The sequence below is a fragment of the Balaenoptera physalus genome (genome assembly GCF_965194825.1).
Source record: "Balaenoptera physalus genome assembly, chromosome: 1".
NCBI lineage: Eukaryota > Metazoa > Chordata > Mammalia > Artiodactyla > Balaenopteridae > Balaenoptera > Balaenoptera physalus.
Window position 1 is genome coordinate 164,448,265 of NC_138882.1, and position 23,470 is coordinate 164,471,734.

At 40.7% G+C, this 23,470-nt stretch overlaps 1 protein-coding gene across 15 annotated transcripts in view; it reads right to left on the bottom strand.

Annotated features, from left to right (window-relative positions):
* Positions 1-23,470, bottom strand: part of MACF1 (microtubule actin crosslinking factor 1) — a 341,407-nt gene that overhangs the window by 101,328 nt on the left and 216,609 nt on the right. For 12 of the 15 annotated variants that reach the window (XM_082421746.1, XM_082421737.1, XM_082421748.1 and 9 more), the window contains 12 exons: positions 22,871-23,024; positions 21,366-21,577; positions 21,126-21,278; positions 17,387-17,620; positions 14,989-15,138; positions 13,822-14,055; positions 12,525-12,728; positions 9,762-10,280; positions 8,788-8,964; positions 8,411-8,534; positions 7,392-7,600; positions 6,694-7,011 (listed from right to left, as the gene is read on the bottom strand). In XM_082421746.1, coding sequence (XP_082277872.1) covers positions 6,694-7,011; positions 7,392-7,600; positions 8,411-8,534; positions 8,788-8,964; positions 9,762-10,280; positions 12,525-12,728; positions 13,822-14,055; positions 14,989-15,138; positions 17,387-17,620; positions 21,126-21,278; positions 21,366-21,577; positions 22,871-23,024 — 2,688 coding nt within the window. The remainder of the gene's footprint in view (positions 1-6,693; positions 7,012-7,391; positions 7,601-8,410; positions 8,535-8,787; positions 8,965-9,761; positions 10,281-12,524; positions 12,729-13,821; positions 14,056-14,988; positions 15,139-17,386; positions 17,621-21,125; positions 21,279-21,365; positions 21,578-22,870; positions 23,025-23,470) is intronic. The other 3 variants (XM_082421741.1, XM_082421742.1, XM_082421739.1) reach the window with 1 other exon arrangement.

Sequence of the window (23,470 nt, forward strand, 5' to 3'; positions counted from 1 at the left end):
TTTATGTATTTTGGAGATTAGTCCTTTGTCCGTTGATTCATTTGCAAATATTTTCTCCCATTCTGAGGGTTCTTTTTTCATCCTGTTTATGGTTTCCTTTGCTGTGCAAAAGCTTTGAAGTTTCATTAGGTCCCATTTGTTTATATTTCCATTTCTCTAGGAGGTGGATCAAAAAGGATCTTGCTGTGATTTATGTCATAGAGCGTTCTTCCTATGTTTCCCTCTAAGAGTTTTATAGTGTCCGGTCTTACATTAAGTCTCTAATCCATTTTGAGTTTATTTTTGTGTATGGTGTTAGGGAGTGTTCTAATTTCATTCTTTTACATGTAGCTGTCCAGCTTTCCCAGCACCACTTATTGAAGAGGCTGTCTTTTCTCCATTGTATATCCTTGCCTCCTTTGTCATGGGTTAGTTGACCATAGGTGCGTGGGTTTATCTCTGTGCTTTCTATCCTGTTCCACTGACCTATATTTGTTTTTGTGCCAGTACCATATTGTCTTGATTACTGTAGCTTTGTAGTATAGTCTGAAGTCAGGGAGTCTGATTCCTCCAGCTCCGTTTTTTCCCCTCAAGACTGTTTCGGCTATTCGGGGTCTTTTGTGTCTCCATACAAATTTTAAGATTTTTTGTTCTAGTTCTGTAAAAAATGCCATTGGTAATTTGATAGAGATTGCATTGAATCTGTAGATTGCTTTGGGTAGTATAGTCATTTTCACAATATTGATTCTTCCAATCCAAGAACATGGTATATCTCTCCATCTGTTGGTATCATCTTTAATTTCTTTCATCAGTGTCTTACAGTTTTCTGCATACAGGTCTTTTGTCTCCTTAGGTAGGTTTATTCCTAGGTATTTTATTCTTTTTGTTGCAATGGTAAATGGAAGTGTTTCCTTAATTTCTCTTTCAGATTTTTCATCATTAGTGTATAGGAATGCAAGAGATTTCTGTGCATTAATTTTGTATCCTGCAACTTCACCAAACTCATTGATTAGCTCTAGTAGGTTTCTGGTGGCATCTTTAGGATTCTCTATGTATAGTATCATGTCATCTGCAAACAGTGACAGTTTTACTTCTTCTTTTCCAATTTGTATTCCTTTTATTTCTTTTTCTTCTCTGACTGCCGTGGCTAGGACTTCCAAAACTATGTTGAATAATAGTGGTGAGAGTGGACATCCTTGTCTTGTTACTGATCTTAGAGGAAATGCTTTCTGTTTTTCACCATTGAGAATGATGTTTGCTGTGGGTTTGCCATATATGGCCTTTATTATGTTGAGGTAGGTTCCCTCTATGCCCACTTTCTGGAGAGTTTTTTATCATAAATGGCTGTTGAATACTGTTAAAAGCTTTTCCTGCATCTACTGAGATGATCATATGGTTTTTCTTCTTCAATTTGTTAATATGGTGTATCACACTGATTGATTTGCATATATTGAAGAATCCTTGCATCCCTGGGATAAATCCCACTTGATCGTGGTGTATGATCCTTTTAATGTGTTGTTGGATTCTGTTTGCTAGTATTTTGTTGAGGATTTTTGCATCTATATTCATCCATGATATTGGTGTGTAATTTTCTTTTTTTTTAGTATCTTTGTCTGGTTTTGGTATCAGGGTGATGGTGGCCTCATAGAATGAGTTTGAGAGTGTTCCTTCCTCTGCAATTTTTTGGAAGAGTTTGAGGAGGATGGGTGTTAGTGCCTCTCTAAATGTTTGATAGAATTCACCTGTGAAGCCTCTGGTCCTGGACTTTTGTTTGTTGGAAGATTTTTAATCACAGTTTCAATTTCATTACTTGTGATTTGTCTGTTCATATTTGCTGTTTCTTCCTGGTTCAGTCTTGGAAGGTTATACCTTGCTAAGAATTTGTCCATTTCTTTCAGGTTGTCCATTTTATTGGCATAGAGTTGCTTGTAGTAGTCTCTTAGGATGCTTTGTATTTCTGCGGTGTCTGTTGTAACTTCTCCTTTTTCATTTCTAATTTTATTGATTTGAGTCCTCTCCCTCTTTTTCTTGATGAGTTTGGCTAATGGTTTATCAATTTTGTTTATCTTCTCAAAGAACCAGCTTTTAGTTTTATTGATCTTTGCTATTGTTTTCTTTGTTTCTATTTCATTTCTTTCTACTCTGATCTTTATGATTTCTTTCCTTCTGCTAACTTTGGATTTTGTTTGTTCTTCTTTCTCTAGTTCCTTTAGGTGTAAAGTTAGATTGTTTGAGATGTCTGCTGTTTCTTGAGGTAGGCTTGTATTGCTATAAACTTCCCTCTTAGAACTGCTTTTGTTGCATCCCATAGGTTTTGGATTGTCGTGTTTTCATTGTCATTTGTCTCTAGGTATTTTTTGATTTCCTCTTTGATTTCTTCAGTGATCTCTTGGTTATTTAGCAACGTAATGTTTAGCCTCCATGTGTTTGTGTTTGTACGTTTTTTCCCCCTGTAATTGATTTCTAGTCTCATAGTGTTGTGGTCAGAAAAGATGCTTGATATGATTTCAATTTTCTTAAATTTACTGAGGCTTGATTTGTGACCCAAGATGTGATCTATCCTGGTGAACGTTCCGTGTACACTTGAGAGGAAAGTGTAATCTGCTGTTTTTGGGTAGAATGTCCTATAAATGTCAATTAAATCTATCTGGTCTATTGTGTCATTTAAAGCTTCTGTTTCCTTACTAATTTTCTGTTTGAATGATTTGTCCATTGGTGTAAGTGAGGTGTTAAAGTCCCCCACTATTATTTTGTTACTGTCGATTTCCTCTTTTATAGCTGTTAGCAGTTGCCTTATGTATTGAGGTGCTCCTATGCTGGGAGCATATATATTTATAATTGTTATATCTTCTTCTCCGATTGATCCCTTGATCATTATGCAGTGTCCTTCCTTGTCTCTTGTAACATTCTTTATTTTAAAGTCTATTTTACCTGCTATGAGTATAGCTACTCCAGCTTTCTTTTGATTTCCATTTGCATGGAATATCTTTTTCCATCCCCTCGCTTTCAGTCTGTATGTGTCCCTAGGTCTGAAGTGGGTCTCTTGTAGACAGCATAAATATGGGTCTTGTTTTTCATTCAACAAGCCTGTGTCTTTCTGTCGGAGCATTTAATCCATCCACGTTTAAGGTAATTATCGATATGTATATTCCTATGACCATTTTCTTAATTGTTTTGGGTTAGTTTTTGTAGGTCCTTTTCTTCTCTTGTGTTTCCCACTTAGACAAGTTCCTTTAGCATTTGCTGTAGAGCTGGTTTGGTGGTGCTGAATTCTCTTAGTTTTTGCTTGTCTGTAAAGCTTTTGATTTCTCCATCAAATCTGAATGAGATCCTTGCCAGGTAGAGTAATCTTGGTTGTAGGTTCTTCCCTTTCATCACTTTAAATATGTCATGCCACTCCCTTCTGGCTTGTAGAGTTTCTGCTGAGAAATCAGCTGTTAACCTTATGGGAGTTCCCTTGCATGTTATTTGTCATTTTTCCCTTGCTGCTTTCAATAATTTTTCTTTGTCTTTAATTTTTGCCAATTTGGTTACTATGTGTCTCGGTGTGTTTCTCCTTGGGTTTATCCTGTATGGGGCTCTCTGCGCTTCCTGGACATGGGTGGCTACTTCCCTTCCCATGTTAGGGAAGTTTTCGACTATAATCTCTTCAAATATTTTCTCAGATCCTTTCTCTCTCTCTTCTCCTTCTGGGAACCCTATAATGCAAATGTTGTTGCGTTTAATGTTGTCCTAGAGGTCTCTTAGGCTGTCTTCATTTCTTTTCATTCTTTTTTCTTTATTCTGTTCCACAGTAGTGAATTCCACCATTCTGTCTTCCAGGTCACTTATCCGTTCTGCCTCAGTTATTCTGCTATTGATTCCTTCTACTGTATTTTTCATTTCAGTTATTGTATTGTTCATCTCTGCTTGTTTGTTAATTATTCTAGGTCTTTGTTAAACATTTCTTGCATCTCCTCGATCTTTGCCTCCATTCTTTTTCCGAGGTCCTGGATCATCTTCACTATCATTATTCTGAATTCTTTTTCTGGAAGGCTGCCTATCTCCACTTCATTTAGTTGTTTTTCTGGGGTTTTATCTTGTTCCTTCATCTAGTACATAGCCCTCTGCCTTTTCATCTTGTCTACCTTTCTGTGAATGTGGTTTTTGTTCCACAGGCTGCAGGACTGTAGTTCTTCTTGCTTCTGCTGTCTGCCCTCTGGTGGATGAAGCTATCTAAGAGGCTTGAGCAAGTTTCCTGATGGGAGGGACTGGTGGTGGGTGGAGCTGGGTGTTGCTCTGGTGGGCAGAGCTCAGTAAAACTTTAATCCACTTGTCTGCTGTTGGGTGGAGTTGGGTTCCCTCCCTGTTGGTTGCTTGGCCTGAGGTGACCCAACAATGGAGCCTACCCGGGCTCTTTGGTGGGGTAATGGCAGACTCTGGGAGGGTTTACGCCAAGGAGTACTTCCCAGAACTTCTGCTGCTGGTGTACTTGTCCTCACGGTGAGACACAGCCACCCCCCACCTCTGCAGGAGACCCTCGAACACTAGCAGGTAAGTCTGGTTCAGTCTCCTTATGGGGTTACTGCTCCTTCCCCTGGGTCCCGATGCGCACACTAGTTTGTGTGTGCCCTCCAAGAGTGGAGTCTCTGTTTCCCCCAGTCCTGTCTAAGTCCTATAATCAAATCCCACTAGCCTTCAAGGTCTGATTCTCCAGGAATTCCTCCCCCTGTTGCCAGACCCCCAGGTTGGGAAGCCTGACGTGGGGCTCAGAACCTTCACTCCAGTGGGTGGACTTCTGTGGTATAAGTGTTCTCCAGTTTGTGAGTCACCACCCAGCAGTTATGGGATTTGCTTTTATTGTGATTGTGCCCCTCCTATCGTCTCATTGTGGCTTCTCCTTTGTCTTTAGATGTCGGGTATCTTTTTTGGTGAGTTCCAGTGTCTTCCTGTCGATGACTGTTCAGCAGTTAGTTGTGATTCCGGTGCTCTCACAAGAGGGAGTGAGAGCATGTCCTTCTACTCTGCCATCTTGAACCAATTTCCAACCTCCGATACTTTTTAATTCCCAAAATAGTTTCTTCAAGATAGATATTATTATTCCATGAGCATTTAGCCACCTGCTGATCCTTTAGAAAGCAGTCTTGGAAAATCTGAGCTTTCTTAATGTTTCACATATTTAAAAATAAAACTTTACAAAGAAAAATAAAATCCTGGAGTTGAATACAAATAGAAACAAAGAAAGCTAATTATATAAGAAATTACAGGGAAAAAAATTTTCAGGTAACTTTGAACATAGTATACAGTAGGTCAGAGTCTCAGGACAAAAAGAAATCTAAAGAAATCTTGACTTTTACTTAGTAGGTTTGTTATTGGTAGAAATAACAGTGTAATTACAAAGTGATCTTATTTTATTGTAGGATATGGCAAATAATATATTAAGTTGTTGGAAATGAGGGTTCTCCCTGTAGGAAGAGGAAGATACAAATAGGGAATGGAGGAAGAATCCTATGGTGTTGAGCTGGAGCTGGATTATCAGTATGAATACATGATATAAAAAACTTTCAAGAGTTCCTAATCTTATCCACTTAAAGGACCTAGAAGCAATGACACCCTAATGGCTCATCTAGTATCTGGATTTTGATATCTAATTACAATTCCCCAGTAAAAATAGGGCTCCTTGGAGAAACAGGTGATTTCAGGTATGGGACAGGGAAACTACAAGGTGACCGTGACACATCTTATTGTACCAGAAAGTAAGAGAGTATTCATATACTGGTAGGGACATGTCAAAAAGATACCAGGAGACAGCTTAAAGGGGCACCCATTGACCAAATTTGAAAACGTTTGAGCATAAAAAAGAACAATGATGATAATGAAAATGGAAGCCCATAGTGATACTCTTTTATATATTTATAAAGAGAGAAAAAACAGCGATTGGTGGATCCAGGTGAAAAGTATGCTGATGTTTATTGTGCTGTTCCTTTTACTTTTCTGTAAGTTTAAAAATTTTCAAAACAAAAAGCAAAAAGTTAGGAGAGCAAACCAAACAAAACAGTGAGATCACAGTACAATATGGAAAACGTTAGATAGTTGGATAAACCCAAGGCAGCGAGGTGGGAATACAGCAATGTTGAGGTACTACAGGTGGGAATGTGGGCAGGTGCAGCCATTCTGGAGCTCAAGTTAGCTACTACTTGGTCAAATTAAGTACAGGCAGGTACTATGACCCAGCAATTCTGCTCCTGGATATACATCTATATCTACGGGAGGTAATAACTCTTCACCAAAGATTTTCAGCTCTGCACCTACTAGATATATGGTAGGATTACATTTCTCCACCCCCTTGAAAGTCAGCTATGGTCATGTGAAACTTGCTTTGACTAATAAAATGTAAATGGATATGATATGTCCTCTTTCCCTTGCAGCAGTAATCATGAAAACATATGTCAGGATGAAGTTTCCATCAACTTGAAAGACTGAGTGACCTTGATGAGCTAAGTATTCCTGCTGATCTGGGTTGAACATGTAATATGAGTGAAAAATAAATCTAGGCTGTGTTCTTAAAAAATGAACAAACAATATCTAGCTTACAGGATGGCTGTGAGAATTCTTTAAGACAATGCAGGTAAAGTTTCCAGTACACTGACTGACATATTATGTGTTCAGTAAATATATTTTTTTCCTTGCCTTTCTTTCCCCTTTATTCTGCCCATCTGGCAGATATATCCTCACCTGGATCTGCTGGAAGAAATGTGCAATATCTTGATCTGGCTGATTCCCAGAGGCCAGCAACCGACTTTTGTTTTCCATGAATCGCTGCAGCTTATCAGAGAGATGCTCAAACATCTCTGCCTGGGGCAGAAGCTTCTTTAGGGAGCTCTCCTTTTCTTGCTGCTGTAGCCGGAGCTGTTCGAAGCGCTGGCTCACCTCGGCCAGTTTGCCCTGCAGCACTGCAGCCGAGGTGCTGTCTGCTGTCTCCGTGAATCGGGTCACCATCTCACGCGTGGCCTCCAAGCTGCTCTTCTGCCGAGCAATGTCCTGCTTCAATTTCTGTCATCAAGAACACGTCTGTCAGCTCCTGGCTCACTTATTCCAGGATATCTGAGCCACAAACTAATAAGCTTCTAGTAACTACATGCTCACCTCCTCAAGGAGGGTTGGAGGATTGCAACTGAACCTTCAGAATACCATCAATACCCTTAGTTCTCCACCCCATGCCACCAGTGACTTTGCCATCACCACTTTTCCTCAAGCTTACCAATGGTTTGGAAATTGGGTAGACAAACCTTTACATGGATTAGTCAATATTTCTAAGTCTTATTAGATGATTCATGGAAATGAATTCTTTTCTTGATACTTTTTCAAAATGATGTCATTATGGAACATGGCAAATATACCCTCTATGCTAACTCTTGGGGCACAGGTCTCACCATGTTAGTGGCCAGGGCTTCTTGGATGACTCCTGATGACAGCGGTGCCACCTTCTCCTCTTCCAGGTTATTTTCAACTTCACTGATGGACTGCAACAAGCTGTCCAGGCTTTCTTGGACACTCTGAGACTGGGCAATGGCTTTCTGCAGCACAGCAGAGCGCTCTGCCAAGCTACTGGAGAGGCTTTGGAAATGGCTGAGTATGGAATCTGGAAATTCAAGGCCATGAGAAGAGAGAGTGGGGACAATTTTTGTGTTGCACTTGAAAAAGAAAACGTATTTAAATTGTACATGTTAGTTATAATAACAACAGAAATCAAGACAAACAGAAAGAATAAGCCTAAATACATCACTATTTGAACCAAATTCAAGAAGCATTATATATTTAGCACCTACTAAGTGCCAGAAATTGTGCTCGATGCTGATGACTAAAGATTATTATGATAAAGTCCCTGCCTTCTACAAACCTTAAAACTCTAAAAGAGAGCATAGGTAGTGGAAGGCACATCAACTAACCATAATAATAAAATCATAAGTGCTATATTGGTACTAGGAGTACTGTACTAGAGAAACCCGAAGGAAGAATGACTATTTCTTATCTTTTACTTCTTCTTGGGGGTCGGGGCGGGGGTGGTGTCAGGACTTTACAAAGGAAGTAACTTCCCGGTTACATCTTGAAGCATGAGCAAGATTTCATCATGTATGGTAAGGACTCAATAAATGTTAGCAGCTAAGCAATAGGAAAAACTTCAGGGGTATAGTAATGAGGAAATGACTTGGGAAAGGAAAGAAGTTGGGTGTGGCTAGAAGGCGAGTGCCTGGGGAAAAGAGGTTGAAGTCAGACCACGAAGGCCTCGTATGGTGTAAGAATAAAGTTCATTAGACGGTGAGCTATTCGTGCTTATATCCACAGCCCCTAGCTAGCACCACGGATACTTGTACAACACAATGTGATACGTTACAGAACAGAGGCACATACTAGGAATTAGGGGAACGCTCTGGCTATTGCTGCTTCATACCTGTAGTTTCTTGAACACGCTTGTGGTCTGGGGCTGGCTCCCCTTCAATTTCCATGAGGTCATGAGCTACTTTTCGGAGCTTTTCTACAGGTACTTGATGCTCAGCCAATTCCTCCTGCAACTGCTGCTTGTCCATGAAAAAGGACACAAGAAAACCATCACAGTGCATAGTCAAAGCTGGTTCTAGGGGTCGAGAGCTACTGAGCAGCTTTACAGAATAATTCTGTTTATCCATAGCCACAGACATCAGAATAAAGTATTTAGGAATCATATGTTGTCCAAGGCATCCCAACCACTGCCTTTAACCTATGCAAGCATCTGCTTTGCTTTGAAGCTACTCTAAGCCATGCAGTACAACAGCTTGTGTATTGGCTCACCTTTGTGGTCACAAGCTGCTGTTGCAGGACCCCAGGGTCAGAGGCGACAGTTTCTGAGAGGAGCTTTGCCACATTGGCCTCACAAGCTTTCATCCAGGCCTGCAGGCTTTCGGCACTGCTCTGGAACTGCTGATACTGGCCCAGCAGCAAGTTCAGGTGAGCGCCCAGTCGTGTACACTGTGCCATAAGAAAAAAAAAAAAAAGGAAGGGAAAGCAGACTTAAGTGGGTCAGGCCAAAGGCAGCAGCTTCCCAGGCACAGTCCAAAGAGGTCTGGCTATGTTACAGGGAACTGACTGTAACTACAGTTAAGGTTAGTGTGGGCCCCCACAGATAGATGGTAGCAACCATTTTCTGTAAGTGGGGTGTGACTGTTTGATCCATACTATCCACCCCCACTTTATTATATACCTGGGAAGATTTAGTTGTATGACAAGCCACCAAAGAAATATACATCAGGTTGCAGGCAAAGGTGGGGACTGAGAGGTACAAAACGTGTTCCTTTTGTGGGGTGAAAGATGTTGGCAAAAAGCATAAGACAGGTAAGAAGAACTGACTGGATTCTATATCTTGGGAGCTAAAGGGAGTTCTTTGATAGGGAGGAAGATAAGGATTTACCCTAGATGTTCTGTCCAGAATAAAGACTGTGTATTTGGTTTAAGTTTCCCTGTGCTCTGTCTCTTGGGAGGCCATGGCTGCTGGTCAGGACACAGGGAGGTGAGCACTTCCACCTTCACCACTGCAGTGAGACATACCCCTGGATATTGCTCAGATCAGGCATGAGCCCCTGGGCCTCTATATTTTGCAATTTTTCAGAACTCATAAACACTCATAACTCATTCTACCCATGGTCAATCTACAAATCAGCTTGTTCACTGTGTCTGAGGTTCTTACTGTAAGCCCCAGAAACCACCCACAGTTGTGTGATGGCTGCCATGACTGTTTCACCAGGGGCTGCCAGGAACCTCTCCTCTACCTTTGAATGGAGAGCACTGTATCTTTCTGCTGCATCCTTCAGCTTGTCCTTCACTAAGGTTCCAGCTGCTGATGGTTCTTTGCCTTCCTCAAGGCCATTTTCTGTGTCCAAGACTTTCTGTCCTGAGATAGTCACAAATCTCAAGTCTCCTTTGTGGGAAATTACATCCTCTGAGAAGCTCCCCTGTCGCTTTAGTAGGGCGGGAAGGGCCTCGGGGCTGCTGTCTCGCTTGTGCATATTCTCCAGCTCTTTCTCAGACCGTTCCAGCCAGTTTTCAAACTCTCGATGATCCTGCAGAAACTTCTGCAGCTCATCCCGTAGTGTCTGCACCCGCTTCAGTTCTGCCTCTGACTGGGCCAAGGAAGTCACATACTGCCCCTTTAGTTCTCCGAGCTTTTCTTGCAGCATCTGCTGCTCCTTGGGTGTGAGATTGTGGCCATACTGGTCCAGGAACGTCTGAGCAGACTGAGTGGCCAGGATGAAATTTTGCTGCTGAGACAGCAATTCTTGGTGACGAGCCTGGCAAAAATCCCCCCAAACAAAGGACAATCAGTAGGGACACCACAATAACTTGTTTATGTCTACAGCTAGAAGCAGGGAGAGATCTCAATAGGTCACTTTTCCAGCTGCTCAGAAATCATCAATATCTCTCACTCTCTATGCATTATGCCATCTGCTAATCCCAGATGAACTGACTCATCTAGGATCTGACAGTTTTCATGTATTATCTCATAATACTCGTGCCACCATCTGCAGTGTAGGCCGACCATGTAATTCCCATATCAAGGATGGGATAAGTGACTACCAAAAAGGTGCTGTATGTCTTGACTAAGGTCATGCAGATAGTTAAGGGACAGATTATGACTTGAACCTGACTCTCTTCACTAAACTACCCCGGATCTAAGAGAAGGTACAAATGGCCAACTAAAACCACCCACACTGATGGAAGGAGACAGTAAGCTGGATAAGTCATACATACGACAGCATAAAACCCGCAAATGCTAAGCTGTGAAATACGTCATTCACATATCCTTGAAGACTGTCCCTACTAGAAAAAATGTTGGAAAATTAATTCTTTAAATAAACAATTTGTATATTAGTGAGAATAAACCGTATTTCTGGATAGTATAGGTAATCTGTACGTTTTATTTGTATGTGTTATGTCTATGTACAGACATGTAGACCTTTTTTCTGTTTCAGTGGAACGTAAGTTCTTTTAGGACAGTTGTGGTTGCTTGGTTTTGTTCCTAAAATGTTCTTCCTGAGTCTAACAGAAGTCACTGGGAGCTCAGTAAGTGTTCTTAACTATCTATACTGTTTATGCAACTCCCTAGAGAAGGACAACAGCAACCTGATAGCTTCAGCTTCCGATGTCATCTCAGCGAAGCTGGGGTGACAAATATATCCTGCTTAAAGAGACAGTAAGGGGCAGTACTACAGCTTGTCTGTATACTGCCCAGGTGTCCCCACTCTCATCCACCCACAGGTAAGACAGTGTCCTTCCTAGATGGAGCTGCCAGCAAGCAGTATCAGGAAGCCCCTGTGACAGCAGGACCATTTCTGCTCTGTGCCAAGACTGCCATGGCTCTAGGGTACACACTACAACGGATCTTCCAAGCACAGAAGTAGCATGCAAGAGGCAGAAATCCTATGAATACAAAATAAGGCAATGGCCCACACAGGCTGTTCAACAGAAGCATTTCAGCTAAACCAATTCTGTATGCTATAAAGGTATCACTAACATATGTGATCCGTGTGTTTTCTAAGTTCCCTAAATATGTAATAGTCTTTCAATCATGTAATACAATATGCCTGCATGTGTCAGTTAATGTCTTGGAGATGGTGGATCTGGCTGGTTCACTGGTTTATCTCCAATACCTGTCATGCATCAGGCCCTCAATATTTGCTGAATGAATAGATGAGTAGAGATGAGTAAGAAATAGTTTCCTGAGGGCAGCAGGGAACTATTAAAAGGGTTAAGCAGGGACACAGCATCTTAAAAAGATCACTTAGTAGTGTGGGAATGGATTGGAGGGTAAAAGCCAAGAGGCAAGGAGACCAGTTGAAGTTACTATAACACAAGTGAGAGCTGATAGTAGTCTGAACTGCAATAATATCTCGATGGAGATAAAAAATGTGGACGACTTTAAAAGAGCTATAAGAAGCGTGGGATTTGATGACTGATTCAATATGGGAGAGTGAGGGAAGGAAAGGAATCTAGGATGATGTTTAGTCCAGGCAAGTAAGTGGGAATATAGGAAGGAGAACATGTTCAATGGGGGAGGGGTATTTTAGAAAATAGGAGGTCTATTTCTCAGGTTGAGGTGCTTGTGGTTCCAAGGTGCAAATAGGCAGATGGATTTATACACTGGTTTGAAGCTCAGGGCAGGCATCTGGGCTGGAGACAAATATATACATGGAAACCACTAGTACAAATGGGAAGTGAAGTGTCTTGGGTGGATGAGATTACCCAAGGAAAATATATTCTGAAGACGAGAAGAGGCCTAGGCTACAACCTGGAAGCGTATCAGTATTTCAAAAGCTGGCCAGAGGAAAGGGAGGAGGATTATCAGGGCAGATAGTGCTATGGAAACAAGGGAGAAACTATTTCAAGGGGAGTGGTCAAGACTGTCAAGGCTGCTGAGAAATCAAAGAAGATATGAACTGAGAAGTGCTCACTGGATTTAGGGCAGGAGGTTATGGTGACTTGCCCAGGGCAGCAGAGATTCACCCAGCATTGTAAGAACAAGCTAACATGCTCACCTTCAACTTCTCACATTGCTTGCCCAGCGTCTCTGGGGCTTGGTTCACCCCCATGTGACCATCAGTGGTATCCAAGGCTCCTTTCTCCAGGTTATCTCCTGAGAGCTGCTCCATCTGTCCACCCAGTGATCCCACTGAAGTCAGCCAATCCAAGAGAGCATCGATCTTACTCCTGTTCTCTTCCAGTTCCTTTGCTGCTTTACTCTGAAAGCCACAGGGGGAGTCTAGTGAGAAGGCCTTAGATACTCAGCTATCAGCCAAAGGTTAAGTAAAAGGGAAGACATTTAGGCTTTAAAAAAAAAAGAAGAAGAGGCTCTAAGGCTGGGTATAAACAGTCTTTGCACCCACAAAGAAAAATAAGCATCTTCTAAATCTGTTGAAAAATAATTATTTAAAACAATCCTTAAATTTGATCTATATCTCACTGCTTTTAATAAAGGAGCAGGAGGGCGGCAAATCCCAGGATTTGAAAGGGATTTGTTAAGAGATGATTTAGTCCTGGCACCTCCAAGCTTTATGGAATCCTTTCTAGGTACGCAGAAGTTATACACTGCCTTGGTAGGATAAACAATATCACAGTCACACTCAATTACCTGTCTGTTTTTCCTTAAGGAAAATGCAGACTACTCCCAGCATTTTCTCTGCCAAGTAGAGCACTGAATTCTGAAACTTGTCTCTCAAATTCTGTTTGCTGACTCTTCAAGTACTTTAATAAAACAGGTTATGCCAAGTGATATATTCATGTATTTCAGAATTCATCTTCAGGTAACTTACTTCTCTTTCCACATTCTCTACCTCCCTCATTAGTGTACAAGTTCACAGCCAGAAAAAGAACTTTGATTCAATAAGCCAGTGCTGAGTGGGATGCAGAAGACCATGAGACTTTACCTTCTTTTAGGTTTATCCCAGTGCCATGACTTCCCACTGAAACTATAGTGGCAGCTTGAGGATAGCTTGTGGCCCATTAAGACTGCCCAGGTATTTTCATTAGTACCCTTGGAGCACCAGTCCAGATTCATGTTAGAAATATGCCATTTGCTTTTTCCCCAAGGATGATGATGATGATGATGATGGTGATGATTTAGAATATGAACTTACTACCAACTACTCCTAACTTAAAGTCCTTCAGGATGTTTCTTATAAAAATAAATATTGACTCACAGATCTGCTCCTGAATTAACCCTTTTTTGAGATTCTATGCTCTCTGTAAAGCAGTTTCCCTTCATTACCTTTTATTTGTGTAGGTACCAAAATTTTCTTTTTTGAAAAACACCAAGCATCATAGCAGTCTGGTTACCTTTTCAGTCTCCTGCTGTAAGGCTGAGGTCACCACTTCCTCCAGCTCCTTCTGGGCCAGCTTCATCCTTTCCTGGAGAGCCTCATACTGTTCCTTAGCCTGATGAAGTTTTTCCCGGAGAGCTGTCAACTCATGGGGGCTCAGCTTAGTTTGGTTCTCTTCCAGGAACCCTTCAGCGTCTTTGACAACACTGGCAAATGAGGTGGCATGATTCTGAATGTCATCCTGTAAATCCTTAACACATGAAAACAGGATGGCAGAGGCTTCAACTTTAGAACTTCTAAGACCTCTCAACAGCATGAAGATGAATGACTAGGATGACATTATCTGCAATTGACGTATGTCCCTGAGTATAATTTGCTTAATTAAGGTTTATGCCTAAACCAATGGAGGTAATAAAATTTTAAATGCTTTTTAATTAAGAAACTTTTTTAATATTTAATTTTCTAAGTAAAATTTAAATTTAAATTTCTAAGAAGATATTTAGTGAAGACAAAAAAGGCGACTGCCCACAAACATGATTTTTATTCTGCAATGAGTTATCCTCAAAGAGATCATTCTTCTATAAAGAAGAGTTGACAACAGGATTCTAGTGGAGTTGAGGCCTGGTTGGTCCTTTATAACTCTCTTGGTTATCACTCCTTAATCCTAATGTAGCCTATAAGGCCCAGAGTGATCTGGGTCCTACCCTCCAGACTCATCATTCACTAATCTTCCTTTTTTTTCTTCGCAGTCCAATTGAACTAGCTTTCTTTCAGCTCTTGAATACATTGTGCTCGACCCCATTCCCACCTCCAGACTGATGTACAGGCCTCTGCCTGGCAATTTTCTTCTTCCTCCCACACTTTCATGCATCAACCCCTACGTACCCTCTGTTTCTCAGTTTAAGTGACACTTCTTTAAGGTAATCTTGATATCCAAGTCAAGATTGGGTCTCTCTGTTATATGTTCTCATGTAACTTTTCCTTTATAGATATAATACTGAATAAATCGTATGTTCATTTTTGTGATTATTTGTGCAATGTCTGTCTCTTCCACTACACTGTAAGCTTCATGAGAGCAGGGACGTTTACCATTATGTTATTGGCACTAAGCACTGTGCCTGGCACATAGCAAGCCTTTATAAATACTTGAAGGAATGAAAAAAATGAGTTAGCTCTTACTGACCTTCAAGTCACTTTGGTTCTTCTGCAAAGCAGGGAGATCCTGCTGGGTGGCTCTACCTTGATGGCCAGCCAATGCTCTTTCTGCCTGTCCTACCCAGTTGCAAAGATCCTCCAGTTTCTGGTGACAGGTATTTTGTTGTTTCTGCAGGGTCTAATTAAAATGCAAAGGGGCCAAGAGACAATTAATGATTCTCATTTTATAAATACAAGATAACTCTCTGAAATGTAAAATAGGAAGGTTATATCTCAAGGATGGAAAAGTTGGTGGGAGACTAGAGGAGGAAAAGGCACAGAAATCTCCCCTCAATTGGATCGTCTGTTAATCTTGGGCTATGGTCGGGATTATAATCAGCGGTGATTTGGGGTGAGAACGCTCCCAGGTTTTGGTCTGGAAGCTCCTTTGCCAGACTGCTGTTATTATCCTTGGAAATGGAGAACAGAGAGCCCAGATGCTTAAAATCCACAGATGATATTGGTGGTAATAATAAATTAGCGGTTCTGATCAATTCTACTGGAACTGGATGATACACTATATGTTAAGTCATAATATGGAAAATTAGAAGGACTAGACTAGGAGTAAAAATCAAGAAACTGGATAATTTATAAGCTAATTGAGTTTCTTAGTAATTGAGCTGATTTTATATAAATCAAATGTCTCACAAATGCAGACACCCATTAAATGGAATGATTACATGCCAGGCATGAAGGGCTTGGCTATTCTGAGGAGAAGGGAACTGCCCCAGAATAGCAACGGGCTCAGTCCTTCAGGTGTCTATACCATTACCCAAGAGAAAAGCCAGCCCAAGGGGAGGAGGGAGTACACTTCTGTGCCTGATCCTTTCTCCAGACCTCTCAGTCGCATGACACTGAAGCACCTGATTGAGCAATTGAGCATGATGTGTTCTCCTGACCATCCTTCTAGAACCGTTTTCCACCAGTTTCTACCTTCTGATGGTGTTTTAGTCACCTGCACTTACAAACAGGTGCCCAAATTGGCCCTCTCTCCCCCTCTTTAGGACAAATAGAAGGGCTCTGGAAGAGAACTCCTAAGAGTTCTTCAGCTGTAAAACAGGATCTTCATGGGTTAGGATGGGTGCAGACTGAATCTGAAAAAAGCAAAGCAAACAAGTTAACACACAGACATACACATGCATTCAGGGCAAATATAGAGAGAAGCAGAGCATTTCTGACAATAACAAGGTTAATAAACATTGTGGAATTAATTACACGCTTAGAGAGAATGTTCACATGCAACTCTATCACCTTCTGCAGCTCAGGAGCCTATCCTGGATGTGGGCTGTGTCTTAAGGTGGCCCAGACCAATGCTATTTCGTTAATTATCCATAAGCTACACCAGGCTATATAAATTCCCAAGTGAGGACACGGCAAATTTCCAGATATGGACGGTAACCTAACATATTTCATTAGTATTTTACTTCAAATTCAATACAGCTGAAACAACTAAGCAGTAATAAGGGACATAGAGACGTGACTTTAAGCCTTTACTATCCTTTAAGCCTGACTCAAAAGCTCAATTCTACTTTGCACAATATTTAATAAAAGAGACCCTGAGACAGTTTTGCTGGTGACAAGGACAATTCTAGTATCATCTTGCTGAATTCCAACTTATTATTCAAACAGCAGAAATGGCATAAGCATCATTCTTGGTATTATAAGGTAATGATGTTACCGTTAATGCAATTATGTTGAGCCCTGCAAGAAGAGGCTTGTGATAGAAGGTGGTGAGATGATTAGCTGCTTCCCCCCACCCCCCAAAATGTACCAAGAGTGCTTCTACACACAGTTTTCCGATAACTGAATAAGCACTGGGCACAACAGTGTAAAGAACTGTGCTAGAAAATAATAATTTCAAATGTGCTAAAAAATTAATATGATTCTGATAAAAGTCTTTTTGTCAGCTGTTTGAAGGTGGTCAAGGAATCTTACTGTTAATCATTTGAAAAGCCCCAGAATAAAACTGATTTCAGGACCATTCTTCTCAAGAGCTCAGAGTACCTAAATGTTCCTAACAGTCCTCAAGAGAACGCTGAGGGAGAGAGTAGGAGAAATAATAAGGGCTAGGGATAAAATTTTCATTTGAAAGTCAGAGACAATGAGACACAGTGACAGTAGAGTCTCACTAAAAAGAAAACACTTGCACATGCATACACATGTAAACACACATATTCTCTCACACACACACACACACATAAAACCAAAAACACGGCAAGAAAAACAGCCAGAACAGCTGCCTCCTGGACCAGAACCAAACTGGCCTGAACCAATCAAAACTGGTAAACGCAGGCTCCTGGAATCATGACAAACGGAGTCTGGCCAGAAAACCCAAAGATAGAGGACATCCAGAGACCAACTGAGTCCAGCTTCTGGTTCAGCCTGACCTTAAGCCGGGCTGCCTGCTCCATCTGTTGAAGACGGCCCTGCAAGGCATCCACCTGGGCTGCGGTCCGTTCCACATGGTCCTGGAAGGACCTCTGCAGTTCATTCAGAAGCCTTAGCATCTGTCGGTTCTGCTGAGGAGGCAAGTCCTGGGCGTGCTCAGAGATAAAGAACTGAATATCAAAGGCAAGTGCATCCAGCTGAGATTTCCTTTCAGCCATGGGCTGTTTCAAATACTAAGGTAAGTGGGGAAAGGAAGAAAAAGAAAAAAGAAAAGAAACTTCTTATTCTCTATAGAAGCAGAAGCTGTTGGTTCTAATCAAAGAATCAACATGATCAAACAGAGGTTAATTTCTTACATTTTTATAATTGACACTGATAATTTCTAGGGCCAAACCGAAGTCTCTCTCACTTCTGGCCTCTCCAAACCCCTCGCATATTACAGTTAGGTTTCTTTTACTAGCCCTTGATTTCTAAATGCACTAAGCTTTCAGTTATTTATAATACCAGAATTACAGTACAGCTAATCCCACGTGTCTGTGAAAAAATGTATTTTTTTAAGTTTTGGAAAGTATAACATGAATTTTTGGTCTGAGATATATCTGTCTAATTGTATTTCCTTAGATTCAAATACCTATTTGTATTTGTCTAGCCCTGAGTACCTGGTAGGCCAGAAGTGAGAAAATATTCAATTTATTTTTGGTTCACTGAAATTTGACTTTTAGAGTAAATAATGTTGCTTACATATTTTAAAACTGTAAAGGATTACAGTCAGACTTTCTTATATAATAGTTATATTGCTTCTTTAAAGCAGTAGAAAACTGCCTAAACACTAGAATTTATCTGTTTTCAGACAATTAAAAAGCATGCAATTTTCCCACAAACATTTAGTGATCATCAACTATGTTATACTGGATGCAATAAAGAACATAAAAACAAGTAAGATATCTACCCGTCTATCACTTTGAAATTGAGCGTAGTCAGCAATCTTGAAAAGCAGGCTGGGAGAAGGGCTTCTTGGATATTTATCACAAGACTATACTTCCTTCATGTGTGAACACATGGATTTGGGAAACTGTCACTAGGAAAATGAGGCTTAGGCTGTGGCTCTCTTTCTATAACAGAATTTGTGTAAGTTATAACTAGGCAAGGATCCCAATGCATGAGATGCTCTGTTTTCATATCTCGTACTGTATCTTAGAAATTTTTCTCACTCTTGCTTCTTTTAGTACTCTGCCCGTGAACAGATAAAGTATGCTACTCACTCCTCCAATGGTATATTTGGATAAAAGGCTATGAAAGAAGGCAGGCCAACTCTTGCAAGATAAAGAGGGACGAGGTTGCATACAAGGAAGCCTGACCACAGACAACATTTAGGTCTGTGTCTCCTAAGACTGGGGAAAATGAAGAGGATGGAATAGGAGGGAACATCTCTAGTTCTGCTCTGACTTTAGAAAGAGTTTTAGGAGAGGAATATCTATAGCAGAGCGTGGATAAACCAATGTGAGTATTATCTGATATTACCTTAAGTATAACCAAAAGAAACAACAATGTTGAAGGTGGGGATGGGGGGAGAATCCTCGGCTCATATGTATCTCAGAATCTTTAACTTTCTCTCACTGACTTATAAAAAGAATCAAGTAACTTGGAGTTTAACAAGAAGAAAACCATCTCTCGAGATCAGAGGTCGGCAATCTACAGTCCCCGAGCCAAATCTGCCTGACACCTGTTTTTGTAAATAAAGTTTTATTGTAACATGTCCACAACCATTTGTTTATGTACCGTCTATGGCTGCTTTCATGTTTCAACAGCAGAGCTGAATGGCTGCCACAGAAACAGGTCACCTGCAAGGCCTAAAATATTTACTATCTAACCCTTTATAGAAAAAGTTTGCAAACCCATGCTCTAGATCACTGATCAAAGCTGGTGTGTGACAGGAAAACACAGGCAGAACACTCTATGACATAAATCACAGCAAGATCCTTTTTGACCCACCTCCTAGAGAAATGGAAATAAAAACAAAAATAAACAAATGGGACCTAATGAAACTTAAAAGCTTTTGCACAGCAAAGGAAACCATAAACAAGATGAAAAGACAACCCTCAGAATGGGAGAAAATATTTGCAAACGAAGCAACTGACAAAGGATTAATCTCCAAAATATACAGCTCATGCAGCTCAATATCAAAAAAACAAACAACCCAATCCAAAAATGGGCAGAAGACCTAACTAAATAGACATTTCTCCATGGAAGATATACAGATTGCCAACAAACACATGAAAGGATGCTCAACATTACTAATCATTAGAAAAACGCAAATCAAAACTACAGTGAGGTATCACCTCACACTAGTCAGAATGGCCATCATCAAAAATTCTACAAACAATAAATGCTGGCGAGGGTATGGAGAAAAGGGAACCCTCTTGCACTGTTGCTGGGAATGTAAATTGATACAGCCACTACAGAGAACAGTATGGAGGTTCCTCAAAAAACTAAAAATAGAACTACCATATGACCCAGCCATCCCACTACTGGGCATATACCCTGAGAAAACCATAATTCAAAAAGAGTCATGTACCACAATGTTCATTGCAGCTCTATTTACAACAGCCAAGACACGGAAGCAACCTAAGTGTCCATCAACAGATGAATGGATAAAGAAGATATGGCACATATATACAATGGAATATTACTCAGCCATAAAAAGAAACAAAATTGAACTATTTGTAGTGAGGTGGATGGACCTAGAGTCTGTCATACAGAGTGAAGTAAGTCAGAAAGAGAAAAACAAATACCGTATGCTAACACATATATAAGGAATCTTAAAAAAACAAAAAAATGGTTCCGAAGAACCTAGGGGCAGGACAGGAATAAAGACACAGACGTAGAGAATGGATTTGAGGACACGGGGAGGGGGAAGGGTAAGCTGAGATGAAGTGAGAGAGTGACATTGACATATATACACTACCAAATGTAAAACAGATAGCTAGTGGGAAGCAGCTGCATAGTACAGGGAGATCAGCTCGGTGCTTTGTGACCACCTAGAGGGGTGGGATAGGGAGGGTGGGAGGGAGACACAAGAGGGAGGGGATATGGGGATATATGTATACGTGTAGCTGACTCACTTTGTTATACAGCAGAAACTAACACAACAATGTAAAGCAATTATACTCCAATAAAGATGTTAAAAAATAATAATAATAATAATTTTAAAAATACTGGTGTGTGTGCACCAAGGGGGGAAAGCAGGGGGTGGGGGTGGGATGAATTGGGAGATTGGGATTGACATATATACACTAATAAGTATAAAATAGATAGCTAATAAGAACCTGCTGTATAAAAAAAATTAAATAAAATTCAAAAAATAAAAAGCAAAAAGAAAGAAAGTCTAGAATCATTAAAAAAAAAACAACTGGTGTGTGCGCATAGGATTAGATCTTGGGCAAAATAGAAAAAAGGGATACTAGATGCTCAGTTATAAAGAGAAGATGAAGTTGGATAATCAGAGGCCATTCCACAGATTCTCAGTACAGCTGAAAGGAAAAATAATCATAATCACTGAAGAAGCTCCAGAGGTATGATAACCTAAAAAACTAAACATAGCTGACTTTATTTCTCAAATGGAAAGTCAGACTTTCTAAGAAAGGCAAGTACAGATACCAGTTTGCCTAGCAGAGAAATAAAATTGATACAACTCAAAAGAACAAATAAAACATGCTTGAGAACTGGTGGACTGCTTACCTCATACTGTTGGAGATAGTGATTCAGGCTGTCGACGGTATCTGTTTCATTGACATGCTCCTTGCTGTTCAGAATAAGATGGGTATTGCCAACCCAGGCTCTCAGATCTTGAAGTCTGCCTTCTAGCTGTTCATACTGATTTAAAACTCTAGTCTAAGAAATAAATGGCAAATTAGATGATAAAACTCTCCAGGTCTACCCAGAGTTTGTGAGCCTTTGTGAATAAAAACAAGAAGCTACCTTTTTTACTTCTGCAGCATTCTGGAGGTGGAGTAGTCTGGAACCCCAGGTGTCACTCACAGAGCTGAGGGACTTTTGAAGATTCTTGGCATCTTTTTCTAGAGCCTTCAACAGTTGAGCCGGGACTTCCTGAGGCTGGCTGATGATAATCTGATTCACACATTCCAATTCCTGACTCACCACCGTGGACAGATCCTTTAGCTCCCTGTCTACTACCTGAGGGCATAAAGTGGAGTTACCTCCAAAATCAAGACTAGAAATCTTGCTGTCTAGGAATAAGCTGTGAACATATTTTTCTGTCACCTCAGGCCTACACAGGCTTTAGGGTTTATAAAATGTTTTTATAGACATTCACTAGTTTATTTGGTTCTCACAATAATTCTTGAAGTGGGCAGAGTAGATATTATTATCCTGGATTAACAGGAGAGATTCCTCAGTGCTTAAAAATGTGAATTTGTTTTCCCCTGAGGTCGCCCAGCTGATAAGCAAGAGAGCCAAGACTTGGATTCAGGTTTTCTGACTCAGTGCAATGCTCCTTGCACTACAACTTGCTGCCTCTCCAAGAGTGTCATTATGCTTTAAATAATGTTATGCAATATAAGTCAATCAAAGGACAAGTCTTCCACTCCAAAGTCCAAGGGAGCAGAACCAATGAACATAAAAATATCCCAAGCCAGCTTTCCCACGCAGCTACTCCTCAATATCCTGCTCCTCAGTAGAGAAGCCAGAAACAAGCTGGGGAAGAGCTCGGTAGTTCTTCTGGGCATGATCCTCATTTCCCCTTCAGCCCCCCTGCCCAAGGCCACACTCTAGATACTGAGAGAACTGGTAAACCTCTACAATCTCTGTCCTCATCGTGACTCCAATCCTGTGACAACTCTCAGCCTCCAGTTCCAGTCAAAGAGCTATTCCTCCTCCCGCTCAAGGCTGTCTAAGTCTATGCCTTTCCATGTCCTCAGGGACCTCATTCCACCAGTCAGCACTTCCTCTCTCCTCTAACTTCAAATTCTCCTTATCTTTTGGTTCCTTCTCCTCAGCCTAAAAATTCACTCAAAACATTCCTCTTTTAGTCCATCTCCTCTAGCTAGTGTTCTACCTCTTTCCTTGCCTGCACTATCAAGCTTCTGGAAAGAATGACATACGTTAATTGCCCGTACCGTCCAACCTCCTGTTTATTCTCAGTGCAACCTAGTTTATATCCCATGACTGCACTGTAACTGTTCTTATCAAGGTCCCCAGCGACTCTCAGGCACTAAACCCCCTTTTAGTCCTCACTGTACTCAGTCTCCCTACTGTATTTAACACTGCCGACTACTCCTCCCTTGACTCTCTTCTGCTTTAGCTTCTGTGAGACTGGTACTCCCTGGTGTTCTTCACAGATCTCTAGTTACACTTTTCCAATCTATTTTTTGTCCATTAAATGGTAGTGTTTTTGAACACGTTTTTCTTCCTGAATAGTCTTTATTTTCTCCACGCCGATGGGCCTGGAGGAAGTCTCTGGGAACCTACCTTGGCCTGACACAGCAGATCCTGTAGTTCTGCCAGGTTTAGCTCTAGAGGTTGAATTTGTTTGGTCTTCATTTCAATGTCTCGTAATAGAGACAGATAGGATACCAACTTCTCATCATGTTCTAGGCAGAGCTGCCGGTTAAATACATTCTGTGGAGCCAAAAAGAAAACTCACTCAAATCTGACATACTCCTTTAAGTCTGCTTTTTAAGCAGGCAGGGTCTTAGAATAGAATAGAAATTTTTACTACACATTGGATGGAATGAAATAAAATATGTTATTTTGTCTAAATTGTCGCAAATCAATAGACAAAAAAGTGATTTTATTAAATTTCCTCAGGGAGCAGCAGCTCAAAATTATCAATCTATAAGCATCATTTTAGCAAAACTTCCAAAACCTATTCTGACTTCAGGTACCATAGCCTCAGTATTTTAAATTAGCTTCAACGTTAGTGTCTAACTTAAAACCCTTGCAAATTTCAGAAAGACATTCAGAGCCACTGCCTAATTTTCCAACAACTATGTTACAAACAGATGATGATTAAGTTATATCTTAGAGAATCATCTAGTGCCCTGAAGTGTATTTATGTATACAAT